We start from the raw sequence: 24,265 nt of genomic DNA, 5'->3' as shown, positions 1-24,265 counted from the left end.
AACTACCTGATGAAAAGTGTTGAAGCCCAAAAGCATTAAACTGAACTGTTGAAAATCCTTCTTGTTTAAATGTATAATTGGAAAAGTTGAAAGGAAAAGTGCATCATCTAAATACTGAACATAGTGAAATATTGTTGAATAAAGCTTAAAAAAGCTGAATATATTTGAAAATAACAAAACAACTGAATATATATAAAAATAGTGGAATATATATGAACATGTAAAGAAAACTACCTGATGAAAAGTGTTGAAGCCCAAAAGCATTAAACTGAACTGTTGAAAATCCTTCTTGTTTAAATGTATAATTGGAAAAGTTGAAAGGAAAAGTGCATCATCTAAATACTGAACATAGTGAAATATTGTTGAATAAAGCTTAAAAAAGCTGAATATATTTGAAAATAACAAAACAACTGAATATATATAAAAATAGTGGAATATATATGAACATGTAAAGAAAACTAACTGATGAAAAGTGTTGAAGCCCAAAAGCATTAAACTGAACTGTTGAAAATCCTTCTTGTTTAAATGTATAATTGGAAAAGTTGAAAGGAAAAGTGCATCATCTAAACACTGAACATAGTAAAATATTGTTGAATAAAGCTTAAAAAAGCTGAATATACTTGAAAATAACAAAACAGCTGAATAGATATGAAAATAGTGGAATATATATATGAACAGATAGAGAAAGGGAGGGAGGGAGACAGAGAGAGAAGTCCTGTGTGTGTGTGCGTGTGTAAGTGTCTGTGTGTCTGTTGAACTGCCCTCATGTCAGAGGTTGCCATGGTGATGAATTCAAATATCGGCAGTTACAATTACTAACTGCCGATGATTATATGGAGTCAATGCTGGGAAACACCTATCCAAAAATCACCCAAAAAACATACTTAAAAAGCCCCGATTGCTTCAATATCGCATATGAAGCGTTAGGAAGACTTGATGAACAGATACTGTGACTGGTGAGTCTGTACGATAAAACATGTGTCTGTACGGGCGATTTAGAAATCAGGTACGAGCTTCAGGGGAGACGTGGCTTTGGAGGGAGATTTAACATTGAAGCGGATGGCAGAGCGAGGTGGACTTGCTCTCACATTCAGTCCGATTACGAGACGTCTGAATGTGTTGGATTCCTATCGACCGCAGTTTATGACAGAAGACAAGATTTCCAACGTTTTGAGCTATAAATTATGCCCAAAGAGTACACGGTACGGAGTTTACGGCAAATTTAAAAAAAAAAAATCTTCAAGATCTGACGTGGGTCTGCCCTCTAAGTATGACATCACGTGCACTGAGGTCCGCAACACACACTCATGCAAAAGAGAGAAAAGGCGGCAAAAAAACATAAAACTAAAACGCTGACAATTATGACAGTATAAAATATATCAATAAGTGGAGATATGCGGTAATAGCTGAAAGTTTTGGCAACATTTTAAACTTGGAATGGTGTCTCTAGCTGAAAGCATGGCAGAGTCTTAGGCTTTTGGAGCTGAAGAAGTTTTAAAACGTTTTTCATTGGAAACCATTCATTTTTATTTTTATAAAAAGTTTAATAATTTAAATATTTGAAAAAATATGAAAAATGTAAAAGCGTAGAATAATAGCTGAACGTTTTGTCAACATTTGAAATTTGAAATTGTGTCTCTAGCTGAACGTATGAAGAACCTGCAAACGTTTGAAGTTGAAGATGATTTGAAGATTTCCCCATTGGGTCCCATTTTAAAAAAAATCATAAAAAGTTTAATAATTTAAAAATTTGAAAAGTCTGAAATTTGAAAAGGAAGTTGCACACGTGTGCTTAAGAAGCTGAATATTTGAATAATTGAACTTTTTTCTGTAGCTGAAAATATGAAGGAGCTGAAGAGGTCCAAAATACGTACGGAAGAAATAGAATAATAACTAGAAAGAGCATTTCCTGCTGAAAATGCGTTGGAATGCAAAAAGCTGAAGCATAAAGCTGAAATATTTGAAAGAAATTGCTGAATGTAGCTGAAAATAGTGAAATAAAGTTGAATAAAGCTTAAAAAAAGCTTAAAGCTGAATATATATGAAAACAGCTGAATGTATATGAAAATACTGGAATATTTATCAAAACAGGTGAATATATATGAAAATAGTGGAATATATATGAACATGTAAAGAAAACTACCTGATGAAAAGTGTTGAAGCCCAAAAGCATTAAACTGAACTGTTGAAAATCCTTGTTGTTTAAATGTATAATTGGAAAAGGTGAAAGGAAAACTGCATCATCTAAACACTGAACATAGTGAAATATTGTTGAATAAAGCTTAAAAAAGCTTTAAAAAAGCTGAATATATTTGAAAATAACAAAACAACTGAATAAAACACCTGAATATGTATGAAAATAGTGGAATATATATGAACATGTAAAGAAAACTACCTGATGAAAAGTGTTGAAGCCCAAAAGCATTAAACTGAACTGTTGAAAATCCTTCTTGTTTAAATGTATAATTGGAAAAGTTGAAAGGAAAAGTGCATCATCTAAATACTGAACATAGTGAAATATTGTTGAATAAAGCTGAAAAAAGCTGAATATATTTGAAAATAACAAAACAACTGAATATATATAAAAATAGTGGAATATAAATGAACATGGAAAGAAAACTAACTGATGAAAAGTGTTGAAGCCCAAAAGCATTAAACTGAACTGTTGAAAATCCTTCTTGTTTAAATGTATAATTGGAAAAGTTGAAAGGAAAACTGCATCGTCTAATTACTGAACATAGTGAAATTTTGTTGAATAAAGCTTAAAAAAGCTTTAAAAAAGCTGAATATATTTGAAAATAACAAAACAACTGAATATATATGAAAATAGTGGAATATATATGAACATGTAAAGAAAACTACCTGATGAAAAGTGTTGAAGCCCAAAAGCATTAAACTGAACTGTTGAAAATCCTTGTTGTTTAAATGTATAATTGGAAAAGTTGAAAGGAAAACTGCATCATCTAAATACTGAACATAGTGAAATATTGTTGAATAAAGCTTAAAAAAGCTGAATATACTTGAAAATAACAAAACAGCTGAATAGATATGAAAATAGTGGAATATATATATGAACAGATAGAGAAAGGGAGGGAGGGAGACAGAGAGAGAAGTCCTGTGTGTGTGTGCGTGTGTAAGTGTCTGTGTGTCTGTTGAACTGCCCTCATGTCAGAGGTTGCCATGGTGATGAATTCAAATATCGGCAGTTACAATTACTAACTGCCGATGATTATATGGAGTCAATGCTGGGAAACACCTATCCAAAAATCACCCAAAAAACATACTTAAAAAGCCCCAATTGCTTAGATATCGCATATGAAGCGTTAGGAAGACCTGATGAACAGATACTGTGACTGGCGAGTCTGTACGATAAAACATGTGTCTGTACGGGCGATTTACAAATCAGGTACGAGCTTCAGGGGAGACGTGGCTTTGGAGGGAGATTTAACATTGAAGTGGATGGCAGAGCGAGGTGGACTTGCTCTCACATTCAGTCCGATTACGAGACGTCTGAATGTGTTGGATTCCTATCGACCGCAGTTTATGACAGAAGACAAGATTTCCAACGTTTTGAGCTATAAATTATGCCCAAAGAGTACACGGTACGGAGTTTACGGCAAATTTTAAAAAAAAAAATCTTCAAGATCTGACGTGGGTCTGCCCTCTAACATGACATCACGTGCTCTGAGCTCCGCAACACACACTCATGCAAAAGAGAGAAAAGGCGGCAAAAAAACATAAAACTAAAACGCTGACAATTATGACAGTCTAAAATATATCAATAAGTGGAGATATTCGGTAATAGCTGAAAGTTTTGGCAACATTTTAAACTTGGAATGGTGTCTCTAGCTGAAAGCATGGCAGAGCCTTAGGCTTTTGGAGTTGAAGAAGTTTAAGCGGATTTTAAAACGTTTTTCCATTGGAAACCATTCATTTTTATTTTCATAAAAAGTTTAATAATTTAAATATTTGAAAAAATATGAAAAATGTAAAAGCGTAGAATAATAGCTGAACGTTTTGTCAACATTTGAAATTTGAAATTGTGTCTCTAGCTGAACGTATGAAGAACCTGTAAACGTTTGAAGTTGAAGATGATTTGAAGATTTCCCCATTGGGTCCCATTTTAAAAAAAATCATAAAAAGTTTAATAATTTAAAAATTTGAAAAGTCTGAAATTTGAAAAGGAAGTTGCACACGTGTGCTTAAGAAGCTGAATATTTGAATAATTGAACTTTTTTCTGTAGCTGAAAATATGAAGGAGTTGAAGAAGTCCAAAATACGTACGGAAGAAATAGAAGAATAATAATAATAAGTTTTTTAAAGATTCGAAGAACAATAGTTGGAATGCTCGAAGCATTCCAACTAACTAGAAATTGCATTTCCTGTGGAAAATGCGTTGGAATGCAAAAAGCTGAAGCATAAAGCTGAAATATTTGAAAGAAATTGCTGAATGTAGCTGAAAATAGTGAAATAAAGTTGAATAAAGCTTAAAAAAAGCTTAAAGCTGAATATATATGAAAACAGCTGAATGTATATGAAAATACTGGAATATTTATCAAAACAGGTGAATATATATGAAAATAGTGGAATATATATGAACATGTAAAGAAAACTACCTGATGAAAAGTGTTGAAGCCCAAAAGCATTAAACTGAACTGTTGAAAATCCTTGTTGTTTAAATGTATAATTGGAAAAGGTGAAAGGAAAACTGCATCATCTAAACACTGAACATAGTGAAATATTGTTGAATAAAGCTTAAAAAAGCTTTAAAAAAGCTGAATATATTTGAAAATAACAAAACAACTGAATAAAACACCTGAATATGTATGAAAATAGTGGAATATATATGAACATGTAAAGAAAACTACCTGATGAAAAGTGTTGAAGCCCAAAAGCATTAAACTGAACTGTTGAAAATCCTTCTTGTTTAAATGTATAATTGGAAAAGTTGAAAGGAAAAGTGCATCATCTAAATACTGAACATAGTGAAATATTGTTGAATAAAGCTTAAAAAAGCTGAATATATTTGAAAATAACAAAACAACTGAATATATATAAAAATAGTGGAATATATATGAACATGTAAAGAAAACTACCTGATGAAAAGTGTTGAAGCCCAAAAGCATTAAACTGAACTGTTGAAAATCCTTCTTGTTTAAATGTATAATTGGAAAAGTTGAAAGGAAAAGTGCATCATCTAAATACTGAACATAGTGAAATATTGTTGAATAAAGCTTAAAAAAGCTGAATATATTTGAAAATAACAAAACAACTGAATATATATAAAAATAGTGGAATATATATGAACATGTAAAGAAAACTAACTGATGAAAAGTGTTGAAGCCCAAAAGCATTAAACTGAACTGTTGAAAATCCTTCTTGTTTAAATGTATAATTGGAAAAGTTGAAAGGAAAACTGCATCATCTAAATACTGAACATAGTGAAATATTGTTGAATAAAGCTTAAAAAAGCTGAATATATTTGAAAATAACAAAACAGCTGAATAGATATGAAAATAGTGGAATATATATATGAACAGATAGAGAAAGGGAGGGAGGGAGACAGAGAGAGAAGTCCTGTGTGTGTGTGCGTGTGTAAGTGTCTGTGTGTCTGTTGAACTGCCCTCATGTCAGAGGTTGCCATGGTGATGAATTCAAATATCGGCAGTTACAATTACTAACTGCCGATGATTATATGGAGTCAATGCTGGGAAACACCTATCCAAAAATCACCCAAAAAACATACTTAAAAAGCCCCGATGGCTTCAATATCGCATATGAAGCGTTAGGAAGACCTGATGAACAGATACTGTGACTGGCGAGTCTGTACGATAAAACATGTGTCTGTACGGGCGATTTACAAATCAGGTACGAGCTTCAGGGGAGACGTGGCTTTGGAGGGAGATTTAACATTGAAGCGGATGGCAGAGCGAGGTGGACTTGCTCTCACATTCAGTCCGATTACGAGACGTCTGAATGTGTTGGATTCCTATCGACCGCAGTTTATGACAGAAGACAAGATTTCCAACGTTTTGAGCTATAAATTATGCCCAAAGAGTACACGGTACGGAGTTTACGGCAAATTTAAAAAAAAAAAATCTTCAAGATCTGACGTGGGTCTGCCCTCTAAGTATGACATCACGTGCACTGAGCTCCGCAACACACACTCATGCAAAAGAGAGAAAAGGCGGCAAAAAAACATAAAACTAAAACGCTGACAATTATGACAGTATAAAATATATCAATAAGTGGAGATATGCGGTAATAGCTGAAAGTTTTGGCAACATTTTAAACTTGGAATGGTGTCTCTAGCTGAAAGCATGGCAGAGCCTTAGGCTTTTGGAGCTGAAGAAGTTTTAAAACGTTTTTCATTGGAAACCATTCATTTTTATTTTTATAAAAAGTTTAATAATTTAAATATTTGAAAAAATATGAAAAATGTAAAAGCGTAGAATAATAGCTGAACGTTTTGTCAACATTTGAAATTTGAAATTGTGTCTCTAGCTGAACGTATGAAGAACCTGCAAACGTTTGAAGTTGAAGATGATTTGAAGATTTCCCCATTGGGTCCCATTTTAAAAAAAATCATAAAAAGTTTAATAATTTAAAAATTTGAAAAGTCTGAAATTTGAAAAGGAAGTTGCACACGTGTGCTTAAGAAGCTGAATATTTGAATAATTGAACTTTTTTCTGTAGCTGAAAATATGAAGGAGCTGAAGAGGTCCAAAATACGTACGGAAGAAATAGAATAATAAGTTTTTTAAAGATTCGAAGAACAATAGTTGGAATGCTCGAAGCATTCCAACTAATAAGTTTTTTAAAGATTCGAAGAACAATAGTTGGAATGCTCGAAGCATTCCAACTAATAATAATAATAAGTTTTTTAAAGATTCGAAGAACAATAGTTGGAATGCTCGAAGCATTCCAACTAATAAGCCCGCAGGAGAACATGAAGTGTGCTTCCAGCATGGGGTCTATGACCCCATGCGGCTGAAGCCACACTTAATAAGCCCGCAGGAGAACATGAAGTGTGCTTCCAGCATGGGGTCTATGACCCCATGCGGCTGAAGCCACACTTAAAAATGCAGAATCGTACAGCTTCTCCGACATTGTACGTCAATTCTCTTTGATGTAGATTTTTCGACAGCAATTATGTATTCAGAAACTGAAATGTGAATAAAAAAACATGTACAGATGATGTATGAAAATAATTTATTCAGATTTATGGTTTCTGCTGATGGTACTTGCAGATCTACTTGTAAGTTAGAATTGCAGTTTAACATTGCTTCTTTTTTATTCGGTGGATTGAGAAAGTATCTAAATAAATGAAGAGGACACACTGTAATAACATATTTTTAAGTGGAGTTACATTCCCAGTGAAATAAAAAAATGCTATTTTTTTAACCTTATAATATTTTCACCACACCACTATACTGTATACAAATATAAAAATAAAATATGTATGTTGTGTGTTTTATATTTTTTCCATCCTGGTAAAGATTATAGTATTTCTTAATACTTTTTTTTTTACAGTTTACACACATCACTCTTGAATAGAGTTAAACCAAATTGCTACTTTGCATCATGTCACAAATTATTATTTAATTTTATCCTGAATTGTGAAGCAGTTTGTGAAGTCTGTTTTACTATGAGCGCTAAGAATGAGTCATTGATCACTCTTCTGACCTTTAATAATGCTGATTATTGAGGAGTTACTGCAATGATAATTAGCAGAAACGTAATGAAGTCGTGGTATAGGCGCTACAAATATCCGCCGCTGTGAATAATGGCAGCTGCACTGTTACTGCCAGAGAAGCTCAACAAGGACACAAACAGTGAACTTTCTTTGCCGAAATTCTCATCAACAGGTCCAATTTGTGATGGTGTTGGCTCAAATATTAATATGCAAACGGGCGTTAGAGGGCGTTTCTTCAACTATTTATGGCTAACTGTGGGAGTGGAAATGAGGCTTGTGCACGCGCACCCGGTTCCACAAGGATTCTACTTTATAACGCAGAATCGTGTGTCAGTGTGTAATTATAATGACAAAGATAATGCGTCTGCATACATTATTTCTGTCTTTGTGCATATAAGCAGTCGTGAATCAACACAGTTTTATGCATCTTTGCCCATCACATCGCCTGAACTGGACATAAATAATTAGACTATTGAAGCCGGGCACATTCAAAATGCCCCTTTTGCCTTTCAAAGCAGAGCGAGAACCAGCAGCTTCATCAAACTATGATAATTCATTCAGGTTCCCAGGTATTCAAACTCAATTCTCCCCCTAGATGCTTCAACGAGGAGTCCTGCGTCACAGTGCCAGATGCAGAAGGTTATGTGATGGTGCTGCAGCCTGAAGAGCCCAAGATCAGCCTGAGTGGCATCGACCACTTTGCCCGCAGCGCTGCCGAATTCGAGAGCCAGGAAGGTGTGACGCTTTTCCCCGAACTTCGCATTGTGAGCACCATCACCCGCGAAGTGGAGGCCGACACTGAGCCTGAAGCGGCAGAGGGAGCTGATGATGACCCGACGGGTAAGAGAAGATGCAAATAGTTTGTGTAGTTATGTTTAATATTGATTTACTTGTATAAATATTTATTTACTTGTATAAATATGTATTTACTTATATAAATGTTGCTGTAGAGAAAACATTTCCTGTTGCAGGATTAATAAAGTATCTATCTATCTATCTATCTATCTATCTATCTATCTATCTATCTATCTATCTATCTATCTATCTATCTATCTATCTATCTATCTATCTATCTATCTATCTATCCATCCATCCATCTAAGGCAGTGATACACTATCTGTTGCCTTGGTTTAAATTGCCTTAGACACTGAATGTGGATGTACAGTTGATGGCGGTGTCGATGTGCAGTAGCAGGTGATGTGAGATATTATTCCTGGAGGCCAAAGGGATTGGACAGAAACAAGAGTGAGAGGGGAGGGAGAAAAGAGATAAGTTGTTTACTACTTTCTGGGCGGGGCCACGGCCAGCCAACCATCTGTTGTGTGAGCTGCCTTATGTATAAGCTAAGACGTGCAGAGACAATAGACCTGACACAGATACTGAGAGCTGCAGTGTCCTGTGGTGGACAGCAGGCCATATGGGACAAAGGGGCTTACAGAGATCTGTAGCTTTTACCTGCATTACCCGGCCCCACAACCAGCAACGAGATGTCACAGCAGATTAAGAAGCACCTAATAGCAGCTTCAAGTATCAAAAGGTGCAAATTGTTTTTGCATGGAATATTAATTTGTTTTACAAGCCGCCCTCAGCCGGGCAATTTAAAATGCAGTTAAATAAAAATGAATAATTTAAGTACCGCTGGATATAAACATGTTTTACACCTCCTTCCTTTAACAAATCATGATATAGGTGTTATGTTTAGATAAGGAAAAAGAATACATGGAATAAATGAGACGATACCTCTATTTCTGCTGCATTGATTTTGATCCGTGTCTTTTTCAAATGGCCCATCAATACTCCGACGTTACAGGAGTGCAATGCTAAATAAGTGGGGTACTCTTTTGACTGACTTACACTCCAGCCCCGATTACAATCCTCACTCCTAATCTTTTCTTCTCTTTCAGTCCAAGAGACAGTGGTGTCGGAAGAGATCATGCACAACCTGGACACATGTGAAGTGAGTGTGGTGGGAGACGAGCTGGACGGGGAGCACGAGGGCCTGGAGGTGGACATGTCCCAGCTGCAGCAGCACGGCCTGGAGATGAGTTCCTCTAACCTGGGCCTCGTCGTCACCGGTACATCACGGAGCTTTCCAAACATATTGTGATACAATGATAGCTTTGCAGAAGCTGATGAATACTGACTTCCCACATATTAACAAATGGACATATCTATCAATATTTTAAAAAAAGGGTAGTCGCAGTTACTAAGTCTACTGTCTCACAGGTTATACATCTTGAAGGATACATTTCTAAATCATTCTGAAACCACCATTTCTTTTCCAAACACACTATTCCACAGCAATACAATGTATGTAAAAGAGCTTTTCTGGTGAATGCTGATCAAATATTTGACACAAGCTCTTCTCTTCATGCGATAGGTGTGAACACCATGGCCAACTACGAGCAGGTCCTGCATCTTATCCGCTACAAGAACTGGCACACCGAGGCACTCTTCGACAGGAAATTCAAACTGGTCTGCTCCGAGCTCAACGGCCGCTACATCAGCAATGACTTCAAAGTCGAGGTATGACCGCGCAACTGTTATGTCAAGCCTTCAAAAACAGAGGAGCGCACCAGTGCCCCAAACACTTGAGTGACATCTAAAGTTTTCTGACAGCACACATGTGTGTTTCTGGATTTTTTTTCTTCTTCTTTCTAGGTGAATGTCATCCACACAGCCAATCCCGTGGAGCATGCCAATGCCATGGTGCAGCCCAATTTCATCAACCCTGTGCATCACGCCTCTGTGGATCTGTCCGGTCACAACCTGGTCAACGCTCACCAGGCCTCAGGTACCGATACACAATGTTTCTTTATTCGTCCTTTGCATCATACAAGACTCTGCTTTAGAGATTGTTTACATGCTTTAGAGATTGTTTACATGTTGTAATAACACACAGACTTTCAAGCATTATGATATATATTTTATATTGAACTAGTAATATGCATAATTGTTGTTGCTGTGCAGTGCGAGGGATGGATTACAACCTATTAACCAGAAGTAGGGCACGTATGAAATACTGGTGCTTTGCCTGTGTTTTTTTTCTGTGGCACAAGTTTAGGGATTACACTTGAGTGCTCTGTGTGACATCTGTACACATGGCGGTCTGAACTCAACCTTTTATTTCCTGGCTTCAGTAATCCTCTGGGCTGTCAGGCTCACTAAGCCTGCCCCGCGAAAGAGAGGCCCTTTCCTGCTAATATGGGGCAAAGTGGAGCAAGTTGGACGGAGACAGGCACAGCTATTTTAAGAAAGACACACCTCGAGCTGCAGAAAGCATTCATCTGCAGTTTTCTCAGGATCCGTTAACATCAGCCCTTGAAATGCCCTCAGACAGACGAGGACGCCGTGTCTCCCCACAAAAAGCTCCGACAGGGTTTTCCATTTGCAAATTGATCATCGTTTACCGCAAACCTATCATTTTGTGTTTGTTTGCGCTTGCTTCATCGCAGTTGTCCCCAGCGCGGCCACCATTGTCATTGTGGTGTGCGTCAGCTTCCTGGTGTTCATGATCATCCTGGGCGTGTTCCGCATCCGCGCCGCTCACCAGCGTACCGTGGGAGACCAGGAGAACGGCAAGGAGAACGAGATGGACTGGGACGACTCAGCCCTCACCATCACCGTCAACCCCATGGAGGTAACAACACACCGGGTGTTTGCAGGGAGACAAAATGAGTGAATATTTTAGCTTGTCTTGAGCTGAACAGAATTTCACTTCTCAACACAATGTGGCCGTGTTGCTAATGCTCTCTGGGCGATGTTGTGACTGTGGCCTAGTTTAGTCTGAGCTTGCATGATTGACACCACTGTAGGGATCGGGGAAGACACTTTGATGGGTGTTACCCCGCTAATTAAAATAAAAGATGTATGTATCAATATTTAAAATATTTTTCTGCACTGATCTTGTGGAGATTTGGAGCTTTTTTTGCTCCCCCCAAGCCAATAAAGCAGCACCAACCTGTTTGCCCTTCAAAAGTCCAAACGTCTAATGAGTCAGTTTGTACGCAGGATATAGATATTTGTACAGCGGACTCACACCTTTTTGAGTCATGTGTGGGCTCGTTTTCATTTATATCTTGTTCTTTGCTAATAACTATTAGGGCTGGGCGATATAGAGCAAATTATGTGTCACAAATACTTTAGAGGGAGAATGTTGTCAGGTTGACTGCTAACAAGTTATTCACATGAATAAATATTTGATAAATAATCATCAGAGGACATAATGACTAAGTAGGTAAAGGCAAATAATAAAACAGTCTGGGAATAAAGCCTTTACAACCAGAGAAAGACAATACCCATTTATATTATTGATATGTTGCCAAGTCCCAAACGGGAGTCACAATGATCCATGAGACAAGTGGATTGCTCAACTATTTGGAATTAAAGAATTGCTTTTTTTATCTTAAAAAAAAAAAAAATCTTAAAAACATTTGAAGCAAGTTGTTACTTAATACAAAGTCACAAACGTAAAGCTATCCGCATGAAGGAGTTTAGATGTCACAAACAACCTCACCCTCTGTCTCTAATGCAGACGTACGAGGACCAGCACAGCAGCGAGGAGGAGGAGGAAGAGGAGGAGGAGAGCGAGGATGGAGAGGAGGAAGATGACATCACGAGCGCTGAGTCAGAGAGCAGCGAAGACGAGGAGGGCGCGGAGCCAGAGGACCAGCAGGGGGCCAGCAGACAGCAGCAGCTGGAGTGGGACGACTCCACTCTCACTTACTAAAACATCACACACAAACACACACATATAACACTACACACAAGCTCTCACACACACAGACACACACACACACACACACATCACCAACTCACACTCACTCAGATCCTCATAATCACTGCTCCACACACACTCCCGCCCCCCTACAAAACAAAAAATACAAAAAAGCAAAACTAAATTTCCTCCAGCGTATATATGGTCAAGGCTTTCCTGTCGTTATCTTAGTGGTGGTACTCAGTGTAGTGTAGTCATCACCGGGTTGCTGATTTTTACCGTTCATTTTTTTATTTATTATATTTTAATTTCCAGGAAAACTTGGCCTACATTTGTTCTGAACTGAGTGAAGAAGCCAACCCTGCACTTTTTGTTGTCACTCAGACATAAAGCTTTTCAAATGGAGACTTTTTCCCCCCTAATTTCTTTGCGTGATGCTTTTGGAATTGTTTGCCGCTAATCTCACGTGTAGCTTTGACTTGAGTTTTCTCGACTTGTAGTCCACAGTGAAACGAAACGATGCTTTCAACAAATAGATTGCATTTTCTTTTTCTTTTTTTCTTTTAGTGCATGAGGATATTTGAGAAGTCATATGTGTAGAGAAATTAATTGCTTTTTAAAGATTTTGTAAATATAAAGAAACCATGTAATTAGTCGATGTGTTAGTGAAGGCCTACTCAACGGGGTCCAATATCTAAAATGACGCAGTTCGTAATGTAGAATATTTGTGTCACACAGGCTGTAGCATGTCGCTAAATTTCTGCAAAAGCTTTTCATCATGCTTGTACAAAAAATGTCTGCTTCATGATGAGAAACCCAAGACTGTTGAGCGCAGGTTTCCATGACAAAGTGGTGTCCATTTTGTCTTTTTTTTTTTTGCAAAGAGGAAAATCAATTACTTTGCTTTCTCGTAGGCAGGACCGGTGGATGGTTTCAGCTTCATACATTGCTTTGCTTTGCTTGCACAATGCTCTACTCCAGGCGTCGGTGTATTTCATTCCCATTAGATCTCACTGTTGTACAGAAGGGATTTTCTTTTTGTTCAGATACTCAGAAAATGCTAATGTCAAAAATCTACATCTCGTGTACAAACACGAGGCCGGTCAAATGAGTCCTAACGTTTCGGCCAGTGAACTTGGACCAGCAGAGAGATTTCCTCAGCAGCTTTAAAAGCGTATCCCTGCTGCTGCGTGGAAAGTAGGGAGGAAGAAACCCTGCTCACTGCTGAGAGAGCAGAGTGACAGACAGCTTTAGTGGAGCCTGGTTGAATAGTGCAGTTGCTGGCATTGTCTTGAGGGAAAGAAATGAAAGTACTTTTCAGGATTGTTTTATTGCGAGTTCCTTTTTCCATGGCACGGCTATTTAACATGAAATAATAATAACAAAGATGTACATTAGATGCATTTTTAAACTGGTTCCAGTTGCAGAATATGCACCGTCTTTATCGCAGCACAAGGAACTACAACTGAGGTTACGACTGCATAGTTTACACAACGAAAACAGTTTGAAGATGAATCTTCTTATTCTTAAAATGAAATATTTTTTTGCCGTAGACCACTAGATTTTATTGTACATGTAACTGTACTGTAGAGTTGTTCTAAGATATTTGTTTACATTTGGTAAACTTATTTTCCTTCTGGTGTCAGTATAAAGCTTATTATACAATTGATTGGGAAAATGTGTCCGACCTTCATCTCCTCTCAGACACTGTTGTCCATCGCTGTTGTATATATCTTTCACAAAGCCAGATACAGATGTACCTCCACGCTAAACTATTTGGTGTTTGTCTCATGTTTTTGGGTACCAAGTTAAAATGTTGACATTTCGCAAACCTGGATTAATTCAAGCAAAATCAGATCCGGGGGATCAAGTGAACAGAATGTGGCATTATATCGGGATTAGAAATGTTGGCGTTTTGAGTCTCATATTTAGCCAAATTGAGGCCAAAATTGAATTCAAATACACTTTCAAGGCTTCTTTTGAGGGTTTGAGTTGCACAGTTGTGTTTCTGAGGTTCAATTAATGTATACTTTATAAAAAAGGTCTGTGGTGGAAATGTAGTGAACAGTCTCCCCTCCATGATGACTTGGACTTTTAAAAAAAAAGGGGACCAGGTCTGAGCCGGCTGAGATGGGAGTGCCTTTTTCCGATCATAGCGCAATTAGCAGGTCTAACAAAAACACTCATCTGTGCTCTTTTAATGAGGCAATTTTTTTTGTTTGTTTGTTTTTTATTTGTATTTGTTTAATGCTAGATTTCTTACAGAGCTGGGGATTACATCTTGTTTCAGTTTGTTGTAACAGTACTCCACTGCTAGTTTTATTAAAAGTGAAAAAACGTTTTACATAGATGTCATGTGTCCATGTTGATGTGTAGAGGAAGTAGATCCATATTGTATGTTCAATAGATATTGTACTAAATCATTGACGGATACACCTTTAAGAAGATGTACAGTACATTATGAAATTGCTTTGGCAGCATACTTGGGTATACTGTTAACCTATTTGTGTATAGTGGAAGGTAATTTTGAACAGCGTCCTATTGCCTGAGTTGTTGAGAAATGATTTTGAGGGCAGCATGAAATTCACAAAAACCAGAGTATAAGCCTGTCGAAATTCTCCGTTTCATGACGTCAAACACTTAATGTCCACATTTCATCTGCAATTTTAAAGTACAATACCATGGGTCATTGACACATGCACACTCAACCACGAGTCGAGTTTCCACTGTGACTCTACCACCTCCAGTTTTCTGGGCTTAATGCTTTCTGATCAGCCCCCAAGCTCAGTGCAAGTTGGTTGAATTGAATGTCACTGCCTAACAAACTGAAATGCAGCCATACTGTAATAACACTAAGATTTAAGGGGAATTTAATTTGCATGAACCACAAGTTTGTGTACGTTCCATGTGGTGTTGTGAGACAGGAGACGTGACACACTACTGATTCTCAGAATGTCTGTTTCACACGTCCACAACACTCCAGATATATATTTTTTTCTTTTCTTTTAAAATGTGCTCAAAACCGAAGGTGACGATGTTTTCAGAACGGTTGAATGCTTCCTTTGTGCTTGTTGGAGCTGCTCTCACTTTTCTACCAATTCAAAGGCAAATTGTAGTGAAGTTGATGCTTGCTCATAAACAAAATAAAGGATGACGAGATGGGGTATAACTTGAGTCTGCTCTTGTTTTTATTCAATCGCCACACTGTAAATGCATCACCAGTGGACCTTGGGCAGTGTTACTGAAAGTATTTTAAATGTGGAGGATTGGCGCCCTCTGGTGGTGAAAACTTTCATATGATTCCCAAAAGTAAAAGGTGAAACAGTTACAAATGAACACATCTAATTGATCTTTTAATTTTTTATTCACATTCAAAGAAACAAAACTTGGAAGCTGAATTTCATTTCTTCATCATATTCAGACCTCCAGTATTTTCTTTAAAACGGCTCAATCACTCATTCTAGTGGTTGAAGAGTTTTTTATCATTTATTCTGTGACCCTGAACCTTCATGCTCCAGCGTGAGGGCACCACATCTGGTCCTGTAAAGTGACCTTGTGTTATTTGGCTATTGAACATCTTTGCACAATATTAATCAAACTGGATCACGCTCACGAAATGGCTGCTGAAACAATTACAGGACCCTCGGAAATGTTTAACAGACAGAAACTGATCCACCCGGTGGATTTCTAATCACATTACAAGCAAACTGGAGAAACAACTCATGTGATCAAATTGTTTCAGTCAAAGATTGTTTCTCATTGTTTCAGTCCCAATACTGACAAATGCAATGCAAAGAGTTTTGACCGACATGTTTCAATCTGAAGAGGCCACAGTCATGTTTATAATTTGTTTTTCCATCTGTTCCTGCCATAGAGCTGTGACTTGATACTGCTGCGCGATGTCAATATCTAATCTTGCTAGTGTTGTCAAATCAAAGACATTTACATACTAGAGTTGCTGTCTTTGTAGTGCGCTATGGTGACTTCAAAGTTCTCATAATGTACAAATCTCTGTAAACAGCAGAGTTTAGTTGAAAAAAAGACATCTTGAATATTTGATATCTTTAAACAACAACAATGATTTTCTTTTTAGTTTTACGCCCGATAGACAGCAACCCAATCAGAAATACAGCACAATCACAACAGTATTTCTCTTGGACTATCTTTTACATTCATGTCCATGTCTTCATATTCCAAAAATCACATGCTCGTACCTATGATACAATTTCACAAGCCACTGGATAAATAAAAGACATTTGCAAAAGCTGAGAGCTATAACAAAACAAAAAAATACAGGTAAACAGTGTTAGTATCTACAGCAACACCAGGAAGTGCACTGATTATTTACAAACGCAATGGTCAATTGGCACATTTCTTTCCTGGTAGTATTTAAGACACAGAGTCAAAATTAACATTTAGTAGAATTGCTATGCCTTGGTTTTCACACCAGAGCTAGCTAAAGCCAGAATTTTGTCTTCAGAGCCTGAAAGAGAATGAAAGACAAGGTTAAATGTGAATATCCAACAGCAACTTTATTACCAGGATTAAACATGTTCAAGGATTCAAGGGTTGAATACAGGATCGCACACTGAAATGTGGTTGCAGCTTTTGTCACACAACACACAAAGAAAACTTCTAAACGGATATTACAAATATTTTAATCAGAATTGAATACAAACAATAAATGGGAAATGAAATAGAAGACATTGTATAAAAGTAGCACTTCAGGGAGGAATAAAACGGAAAACAAAATTATAATTACAAAGAACACACACACACACACACACACACACACACACACACACACACACACACACACACACACACACACACACACACACACACACACACACACGTGTGTGTGTATACTATGAGTGTTTTAAGTTATAATGTGAACATAAAATGTATCAGTGAAATCACATGTTTATTCTCACCCAAGTTTGCAGTCACTTTTTCAAACTGGCTCAGAGTAGCTGTGGCATTTTCAGAGAGATAAGTCTCGTCCTCTGATGGGAGCTGTCCACAAAGAGAAACAAAAACAATGCATTCACTCAAGCTTGGATCAGAAAATTATGTTTAAAAAGGTAAAAGCTTCTTCTGAAGTGAGCTTTAGGCGTGTTGCAGTAACTGGTCCGTCAGCCTCATGCAGGCGCACTAAAATAAGTTGCGTGGACTCATGAGCACGAGCCTCTGAGTCACCAACGAACCAGTGGAAGAACAGGACATCTCTGCCGTGAGCGTCCCTCACCTTCTCTCCCAGTTTCCTCAGGGCTGTGAGGATTTCCATTTTCTGCTGCGTGTACACATCCCGCGACAGTTTACCCACGATAACATCTCGGTCCATCTGCATAGAATATCACACACTAGTTGGATTTTTTTTGTTTCAGGCCAAGCAACACACAGATGAGCGCAAAGGAGAACGACTGCATGAAACAAATAAGATCACGTCCTGGACATTGTGGTGCACACCTCTGCTAGTCTGGTTCTCAGCTGTCCCGGCTGCTTCTTAGCAAAAAGTCGGATCACCTCCGGCGTTTTGAAAGCTTGACTGATGGCCGCCTGGGTTGCCTGATGGATCAGAATGAGAATCAGAAGTGTTTATTACCAAGTACGTTACACATAGAAGGAATTTGACATGGTGAAAAATGCTTAACAATAAACAAATAAACAGTGCAATAACATGACACCATTTAAAAATAGAATATATGCTTTACCCTCTTCCAGTCACCCTAAATACACAGTAGCTGCACATCATCTAGTAATTGTCCATACCAGCTGCATTCCACTGAGCTCATCCACAAGTGTCATGTCTCCCGTCATGATCTTCTTCAGGGAGTCGTTGAATTCACTCAACTGTTCCAGGGTTTCTTTCTTTGTCTCCTCATACTCTTCCTCGTCCAGCTCCTCTCTAGAAAACCCAAAGAGGATGAGAAACCAACAACAGGACCACTGTGTAGAAGTATTATCACCTGGAAGTCTAATTTGGTAATTCATTAGAGAGCCTGTGTGCACCTGCATTCCTCCAGATCCTGAAGCTGCTGCATCAGTCTGTCAAGTTGCTCTTCCATATTTTGCCTTAATTTCCCAGTTTCTGATTTCCCCCGAGAGGCCATGCTTAGTTCCAATTTAGTTTCCAGCCTTTAGAGAAAGCAAAAATCAAATCAATAAAACAGTCAACAAACAGGAATCTCACGAGACATTATCCTGGCATACTTCATCAGAAGGGCGTCGTCCAACAACACCATTCTACATTTAGTGCGACATCAATTATATCATCAAACTGTGGACGAATTAACTTTCTGTAATAGTCTGTAAACTTCTATCGAACTGACAACAAAGTTATTTAGTGAGCAGGAGAGCTAGCTCGCATGCTAAAAGAAAACGTCTCACCGGGACTCTCTTTGTTTACAGTTGTAAACCAGGTGTCCGATGATATTTGAACCAGCTTGACGAGTTAAAATAGCCGTATCATACAATGCCGTTAAAAACCAGTTATTTCTAAGACCGGTTCCACCATATATGATATTTGTCGAGGACGCGTTCGTGGACGTGTGTTTGTGATCGTGAACGTAGCGCAGGCGTGTGGGTGCGGCTCTGACTCTCTGCTTCCGGGTTGGTTACGTCCAATCAAATGTTTCCCTGGTTGGTTCTGTCCAATCATATCTTTTCCTAGTTGGCTCGTCCAATCAGATGTCCGATATCACGTCTATACAGGAAGTACCCAATTCAAGAGCAGGTAGCAGAAGTTTCTCCTAGTAGTGTAATATAATATTTCCATGATTTATCTTTCTTTTCTTTAGTTTTTTATTTTCTTAACTCGTGTAACTACTATCACATAGTCATTCACTCTCTGGAGCGAATACAGAGCTTCTCTTCAAAGGTCAGAGGGATATTTGACACCTGACTTTAGTCTTTGCTTTCTTCTGCATATGTTCTGTTGTAGGAGTCATGGACGGTCACACGACAACCAAAGTCGTCCTGCTGTCCTGTGGGTCCTTCAACCCCATCACCAACATGCACTTGAGGATGTTTGAACTGGCTCGAGATCATCTGGAGGATACAGGTTGAGTGAAATTAAAATTCAACCTTTCTGAAGTAGTTGAGGCTGATGCACATGGCTCGATATCCGTTTTGGAGGAAGACTGGAGTGGAGCACGAGTGGTATTCAGAGTCTTTACTCACGCAAATGTAACAATGCGATAATGTATAAATACACCAATACATTCATTATATTACGTCCTGCATTCATTGATAGTCGTAAGTACATCATTCTGTGCAGCAGCATGTAGTTAATGTATCTCAGGGAAAATACTCATTATACAGCAGAATCATGTATATTATCAGATTATTATTACTGATACTTAAATGTGTGGATTTAGAATTTACAATTATTTCACATACTGGTTGACAGTTTATTAGATGTAACAAGTAGCAGAAAATGCAAAATTACAGCATTGAGTCAATTTGAGTGAAGAAACTCTTTTTCATCATAGTGTTATCATCGTATGAATTTTTAATCATTTGCGCAAACTAAGAGTTTACCGTATCTGCTGTGCCATTAATATAAACTATCTGTTCACACTACTTGTCTCAGGTCAGTACAGGGTGGTGAAAGGCATCATTTCTCCGGTGGGTGATGGCTATAAGAAGAAGGGTTTGATTGAGGCCTTCCATCGTCTGGAGATGGCCAGATTGTCCACAGAGAACTCAGACTGGATCACAGTAGACTCCTGGGAAAGCTTACAGCCAGAGTGGGTGGAGACATCCAAAGTCATTAGGTAAGTTTAATATGTCTAGTGAGTGGCAGTGCCTAGTATTTTGCTACCTGTGCGCCTAAAATGTGGAAGGATATCTGCTTCATAATCTAAAACACTACCTGTCAGACAGTTCCATTTCCTCAATCAGATTTTCCTTGCTTGCTGTTTTCTGTTATCCTCTAAATCTGTTTTTGTCAGTGACTACACCTCAGGTATTCCATTTATTAAATCTCTAACATAACCCCAGTAGATAGTAATGACAGCCCCTTCAGCAGCTTTTAATTGTATATGGTTGTTAAGTGCAAGTGATGAATGATGAAATTAAATAGTGTACGAGTGATGAATTCTCGAGATAATGATAGATAGTGTTTTAACTATTGTATCTTGCGGTTGATGCAATTGATTCATCCGGTGCACAAAATTCTTGCAGTTCTACTCAGGACCACAGAGTTGTTAATGTAATACATTGAGTAATCTTGCTGTAAATTCAGTCTTGCATATCTATGTAAAAGTTAAGTTAATCAAACATTAACTTCATATGTGACATTATTGTTCGTTATGGTAATAAGTGATATAATTTTAGAAGAATTGTCTTTTTTAACTATTTTTCTGTCACTTTAAAAAATGGACACATTTTCCGAACTGAGGGTCTGAGGACAGAGGGCATAGTATGCTGTGTGTGATATTGGGCTGTTTAAATACAATAGATTCAACTCACTTTGAGATGAAAATTTTTGGCCAAACAATTTTTTTTTATTTAAAATGTACTTTTAATGTGGTAAAATAGAGACACATTAATTGCAAAGCATAATCACAAAATTATACATTGTACTTTTGAATAAAGGACATCTATTTTCTCTTTGATTTCCCAGAGGCCGACAGTGTTTTGTCTGCATACTAAATGTTTTCTGTTTTTGTCCAAGGCATCACTATGACCAACTGCTTGCAGCAGAGAAAAGCAACGATGATGATGTGGACACGGTCAACTACGTAAAAAAGAGACGTGTAGAGGAAAATTATTTGAATGAATTATCTCATCACACAAAGAAAGGTAGGCCATGTTTGATCGTGTATTGCCCTTTTCAACTCCTCCCTTTTCCAATGACTGATTCCAGACAAGTCTGAGCCTGCTTTCACTGTATTCATGTTTAATTGTATTCAGTTTAACTCATAACAGGAGGCGACAGTATCAAGTCACGGTGGTGTGTGGTGGGTCACACCCAATCACACCCCTGATAGTAAAGACAGTTGAGGTGTGAGACTCGAGGTGTAACTTGATTTTGCAACATTCTTCACACCCCTGACAAGTTTAAATCGTGTGAATGTCTCGTATGTGGCTGGACTGCTCTGGTTTATACACATTGGCAGGAGAAGTGCATTCTGTTCTTAGTCGTAACTACTATTGATACTTAATTTATGTAGATATGATTTTAAAGGAGTCTGCAGAGCACTGATGGGTTACAAAACTGTAAATCACATAACTAAACTAAAGTTAACAACAATCTGATATGAGACAGACTCCCATCTATAATGTCTCTTGATATATAATTATTTTGTAAAAAAGCCTTTATAAATACTTAATATGGATGTATATATTTCTTGACTTCAATTTTGAATATCCTGTTTGATCATCTAATCACTAGTTTTATGATCTCACTTTCACCTTTGTGCATTTTCTTTTGCTTTTATTGTTTTCTTTCTTCTCTTTCCTTGAAATGACTCAGTATTTTTTGTTAAGATACACAAATAAAATAAGATTATTTCTTCACGCTCAGATGGCCCTCATCTAATGTTGCTGTGTGGGGCGGATGTCCTCGAGTCCTTTGGAGTACCTAACCTGTGGAAGCAGGAGGACATTGCTGAGATTGTGGGCTTCTACGGTTTGGTTTGCATCACCCGCAGTGGCAGTGACCCCAACAAGTTCATCCACAAATCCGACATGCTGTGGAAGTATCGCAAGAACATCCACGTGGTCCATGAATGGGTGACCAACGAGATCTCTGCCACTCATGTGCGCCAGTCACTGCGTCGAGGTCGGAGCGTCAGGTACCTGCTGCCAGACAACGTGGTTAATTACACACAAGAGCACGGGCTCTACAGCGCGGAGAGCGAGCAGAAAAATGCAGATGTCGTTCTGGCGCCTCTTCTGAGATACTCAGGCGCCTCCAGTAGCTGAGGACGTTCACTGCTGTAAAAACAGAGATGTCAGCTTTTCACATCAAAGCCCACTGTGCAGAACGGACGTTTCTAGTGATGGGTGTGTTTTTTAAGAAGAGAGTGTGTGTGTGTGTGTGTGTGTGTGTGTGTGTGTGTGTGTGTGTGTGTGTGTGTGTGTGTGTGTGTGTGTGTGTGTGTGTGTGTGTGTGTGTGTGAGAAAGTACAATATAAAACAACTGAATAATTGAGCAACTGGCTGGGAGGTCATCTAAATGTCATTGCTACTGCTGTGTGGTTATTGAATTATAGATTTACATTTTGTTTGAAATAGTCAGCCTATGTATAATAGTTAGTCTGGTATTTCATGAAATACGAGGAGGAACAAATACATTTTAGTCTTTTACCCATGTTACGACAATGCTCCAGTATACTCCTACTATTTTCACGTGTTTGTAACAAGAGCAAGACATGTACATGCAGACAATATACTTTCAAGATGTTTAATTATTACAATTGTTTTACATTTACTGAAGCGCGATTTTGAATACACGGCTCATTGTGTCAAAATACTTCACACAGGCCACACGTCCAGACAGATGAGCAGCCTCAGATCTTTTGCAAAGTTAAAGACATAATTTAAAACTTTACTACAGTTTTCAGAGATGTTGTTAGAGTAAACTACATAAATGTATTGATCAAACACAACACACAAGATGAGCAATACTTTGCACTGATGACAATATGTATTTATTTCCACATTGTAAAATCAGTTAAGACATCAATAACATTTCCAAAGGTAGCATTTTGCATTAAGAATTAGAGTCTAAAAAGAAAATAGTCAATAAACTTATGTTTCAGGTAATCCTCACTGATAGAAGAGAATCGCTGAAATAACCAAATCCTGCTGACTAAAGACTGATAGTAGTGTGTTGAAATGAAAGTTGTGGTATTAGATTGCATTAAATGAATCTAGAATTAAAAATTTAAAAAGCAAAGTGACTGTTAACTGGGTTGAGAGTTAGTTGGTTCTTATTACGTCACTGAGTTGTGCTTATCTTATCAAACAGTTAATTTCCACATCGGTTACCCATGACTTCATTTATGCACATGTTTAACGTGTGCTTAGATGGGTTTCGGTTTTTGGAAACCACCTTGTTTTTCCACATTGCACCAAAGCTTTTGTTTGCTTTTTAGTTGAAGTAACGAAAGAAAAAACACGTTAATGTGTAGACAAGAGTCATGTGTTTTATCTTCTCTAATCAGGAGGTGCGTCAATTCCTGTCATGCTGCAGTCATCTTTCCCCATTGCACAATTAGGTGTGTCGTTTTGATTGATCCAAGGAGGTTTAAGTCAGATTGTCTCAACAGAAGAATAGGTCCTGTCTTAAACAGAAAAATATAGAGGAAACCATTTTCATTTGAAAAGAAATATGAAGTATTTCAGAGTTATGCTTCTTTATAGCTGCCAGAGTGAGAGAGAGTTATTATCTTGTTTATAGATAACGTTTTTATCACAGAAAGCTTTTGAGTTGCAATAACAACTATTGTAATGTGATGGCATAAATGATGAAAATACCAATAAATATCAATAATATATAAGAAGGATAAAAAATTAAGCAAATAATTAGACCATCCATATATAAAGGTCAACATGTGTGTGTATTTTAACGTGCACAACAACTATTGTGCAATGCCATGCCAATTGTGAAGTATTTTAGGGAGTGGTGAGACCAGTCTAACATGTCTGGCCTTCCTTTTACACCCTGAGACTCCTCCCTCTTTCTCACGAGTTCCTTAGGTGGCAGCAAATGAAATGTAGGGACACGTACCTTTATACACCTGGTCTTTCATAAAACAGAGTCTTTTCAGAACTCATCAGCCCAGCAGCGTGAGGATCATATTTTATTCCCACACACACAGCTCAGAAGGAAGAACAAA

At 37.7% G+C, this 24,265-nt stretch overlaps 4 protein-coding genes across 7 annotated transcripts in view; 3 read left to right on the top strand and 1 right to left on the bottom strand.

The window, feature by feature from the left end:
- Positions 1-15,582, top strand: part of clstn1 (calsyntenin 1) — a 57,220-nt gene extending 41,638 nt beyond the window's left edge. For all 4 annotated transcript variants that reach the window (XM_068596871.1, XM_068596869.1, XM_068596870.1 and 1 more), the window contains 6 exons: positions 8,292-8,536; positions 9,601-9,771; positions 10,077-10,222; positions 10,358-10,490; positions 11,152-11,336; positions 12,231-15,582. In XM_068596871.1, coding sequence (XP_068452972.1) covers positions 8,292-8,536; positions 9,601-9,771; positions 10,077-10,222; positions 10,358-10,490; positions 11,152-11,336; positions 12,231-12,425 — 1,075 coding nt within the window. In that variant the 3' untranslated portion in view covers positions 12,426-15,582. The remainder of the gene's footprint in view (positions 1-8,291; positions 8,537-9,600; positions 9,772-10,076; positions 10,223-10,357; positions 10,491-11,151; positions 11,337-12,230) is intronic.
- A 140-nt stretch (positions 15,583-15,722) lies between these two features.
- Positions 15,723-18,979, bottom strand: lzic (leucine zipper and CTNNBIP1 domain containing). The gene is made up of 7 exons (XM_068597714.1): positions 18,804-18,979; positions 18,426-18,551; positions 18,186-18,321; positions 17,883-17,981; positions 17,662-17,757; positions 17,348-17,429; positions 15,723-16,896 (listed from the first exon to the last, which is right to left on the bottom strand). The coding sequence occupies exons 2-7, from the start codon at positions 18,524-18,526 to the stop codon at positions 16,841-16,843; spliced, it is 570 nt and encodes a 189-aa protein (XP_068453815.1). The 5' UTR covers positions 18,527-18,551; positions 18,804-18,979; the 3' UTR covers positions 15,723-16,840.
- A 160-nt stretch (positions 18,980-19,139) lies between these two features.
- On the top strand, positions 19,140-23,267 carry nmnat1 (nicotinamide nucleotide adenylyltransferase 1). The gene is made up of 5 exons (XM_068597497.1): positions 19,140-19,149; positions 19,357-19,476; positions 20,008-20,191; positions 21,094-21,221; positions 21,946-23,267. The coding sequence occupies exons 2-5, from the start codon at positions 19,362-19,364 to the stop codon at positions 22,344-22,346; spliced, it is 828 nt and encodes a 275-aa protein (XP_068453598.1). The 5' UTR covers positions 19,140-19,149; positions 19,357-19,361; the 3' UTR covers positions 22,347-23,267.
- Positions 23,268-24,052: 785 nt separating this feature from the next.
- rbp7a (retinol binding protein 7a, cellular) overlaps positions 24,053-24,265 on the top strand; it is a 1,599-nt gene continuing 1,386 nt past the window's right edge. The window contains exon 1 of the mRNA XM_068597498.1: positions 24,053-24,265. This exon is cut by the window's right edge and continues 87 nt beyond it. The gene's annotated coding sequence lies outside the window, so the exon portion shown is untranslated.

Source organism: Clinocottus analis, unplaced genomic scaffold, assembly GCF_023055335.1.
Source record: "Clinocottus analis isolate CAN_PGR_092001 unplaced genomic scaffold, fCliAna1.0.p SCAF_4, whole genome shotgun sequence".
Classification (NCBI taxonomy): Eukaryota; Metazoa; Chordata; class Actinopteri; order Perciformes; family Cottidae; genus Clinocottus; species Clinocottus analis.
The sequence above is the reverse complement of the archived record's forward strand: the minus strand, read 5'-3'. Positions and strand labels throughout refer to the sequence as shown.

Bases quoted from the DNA above. Each gene is read 5' to 3' on its own strand.
- lzic (XM_068597714.1), bottom strand. From the start codon at position 18,526: ATGGCCTCTCGGGGGAAATCAGAAACTGGGAAATTAAGGCAAAATATG. The intron at 17,982-18,185 runs GTATGGACAATT...CTGATCCATCAG, and splicing joins AGCTCAGTGGAATGCAGCTG to GCAACCCAGGCGGCCATCAG. The intron at 16,897-17,347 runs GTGAGAATAAAC...ATTCTCTTTCAG, and splicing joins AAAAGTGACTGCAAACTTGG to GCTCTGAAGACAAAATTCTG.
- nmnat1 (XM_068597497.1), top strand. From the start codon at position 19,362: ATGGACGGTCACACGACAACCAAAGTCGTCCTGCTGTCCTGTGGGTCC. The intron at 20,192-21,093 runs GTAAGTTTAATA...TTTTTGTCCAAG, and splicing joins GAGACATCCAAAGTCATTAG to GCATCACTATGACCAACTGC. The intron at 21,222-21,945 runs GTAGGCCATGTT...CTTCACGCTCAG, and splicing joins ATCTCATCACACAAAGAAAG to ATGGCCCTCATCTAATGTTG.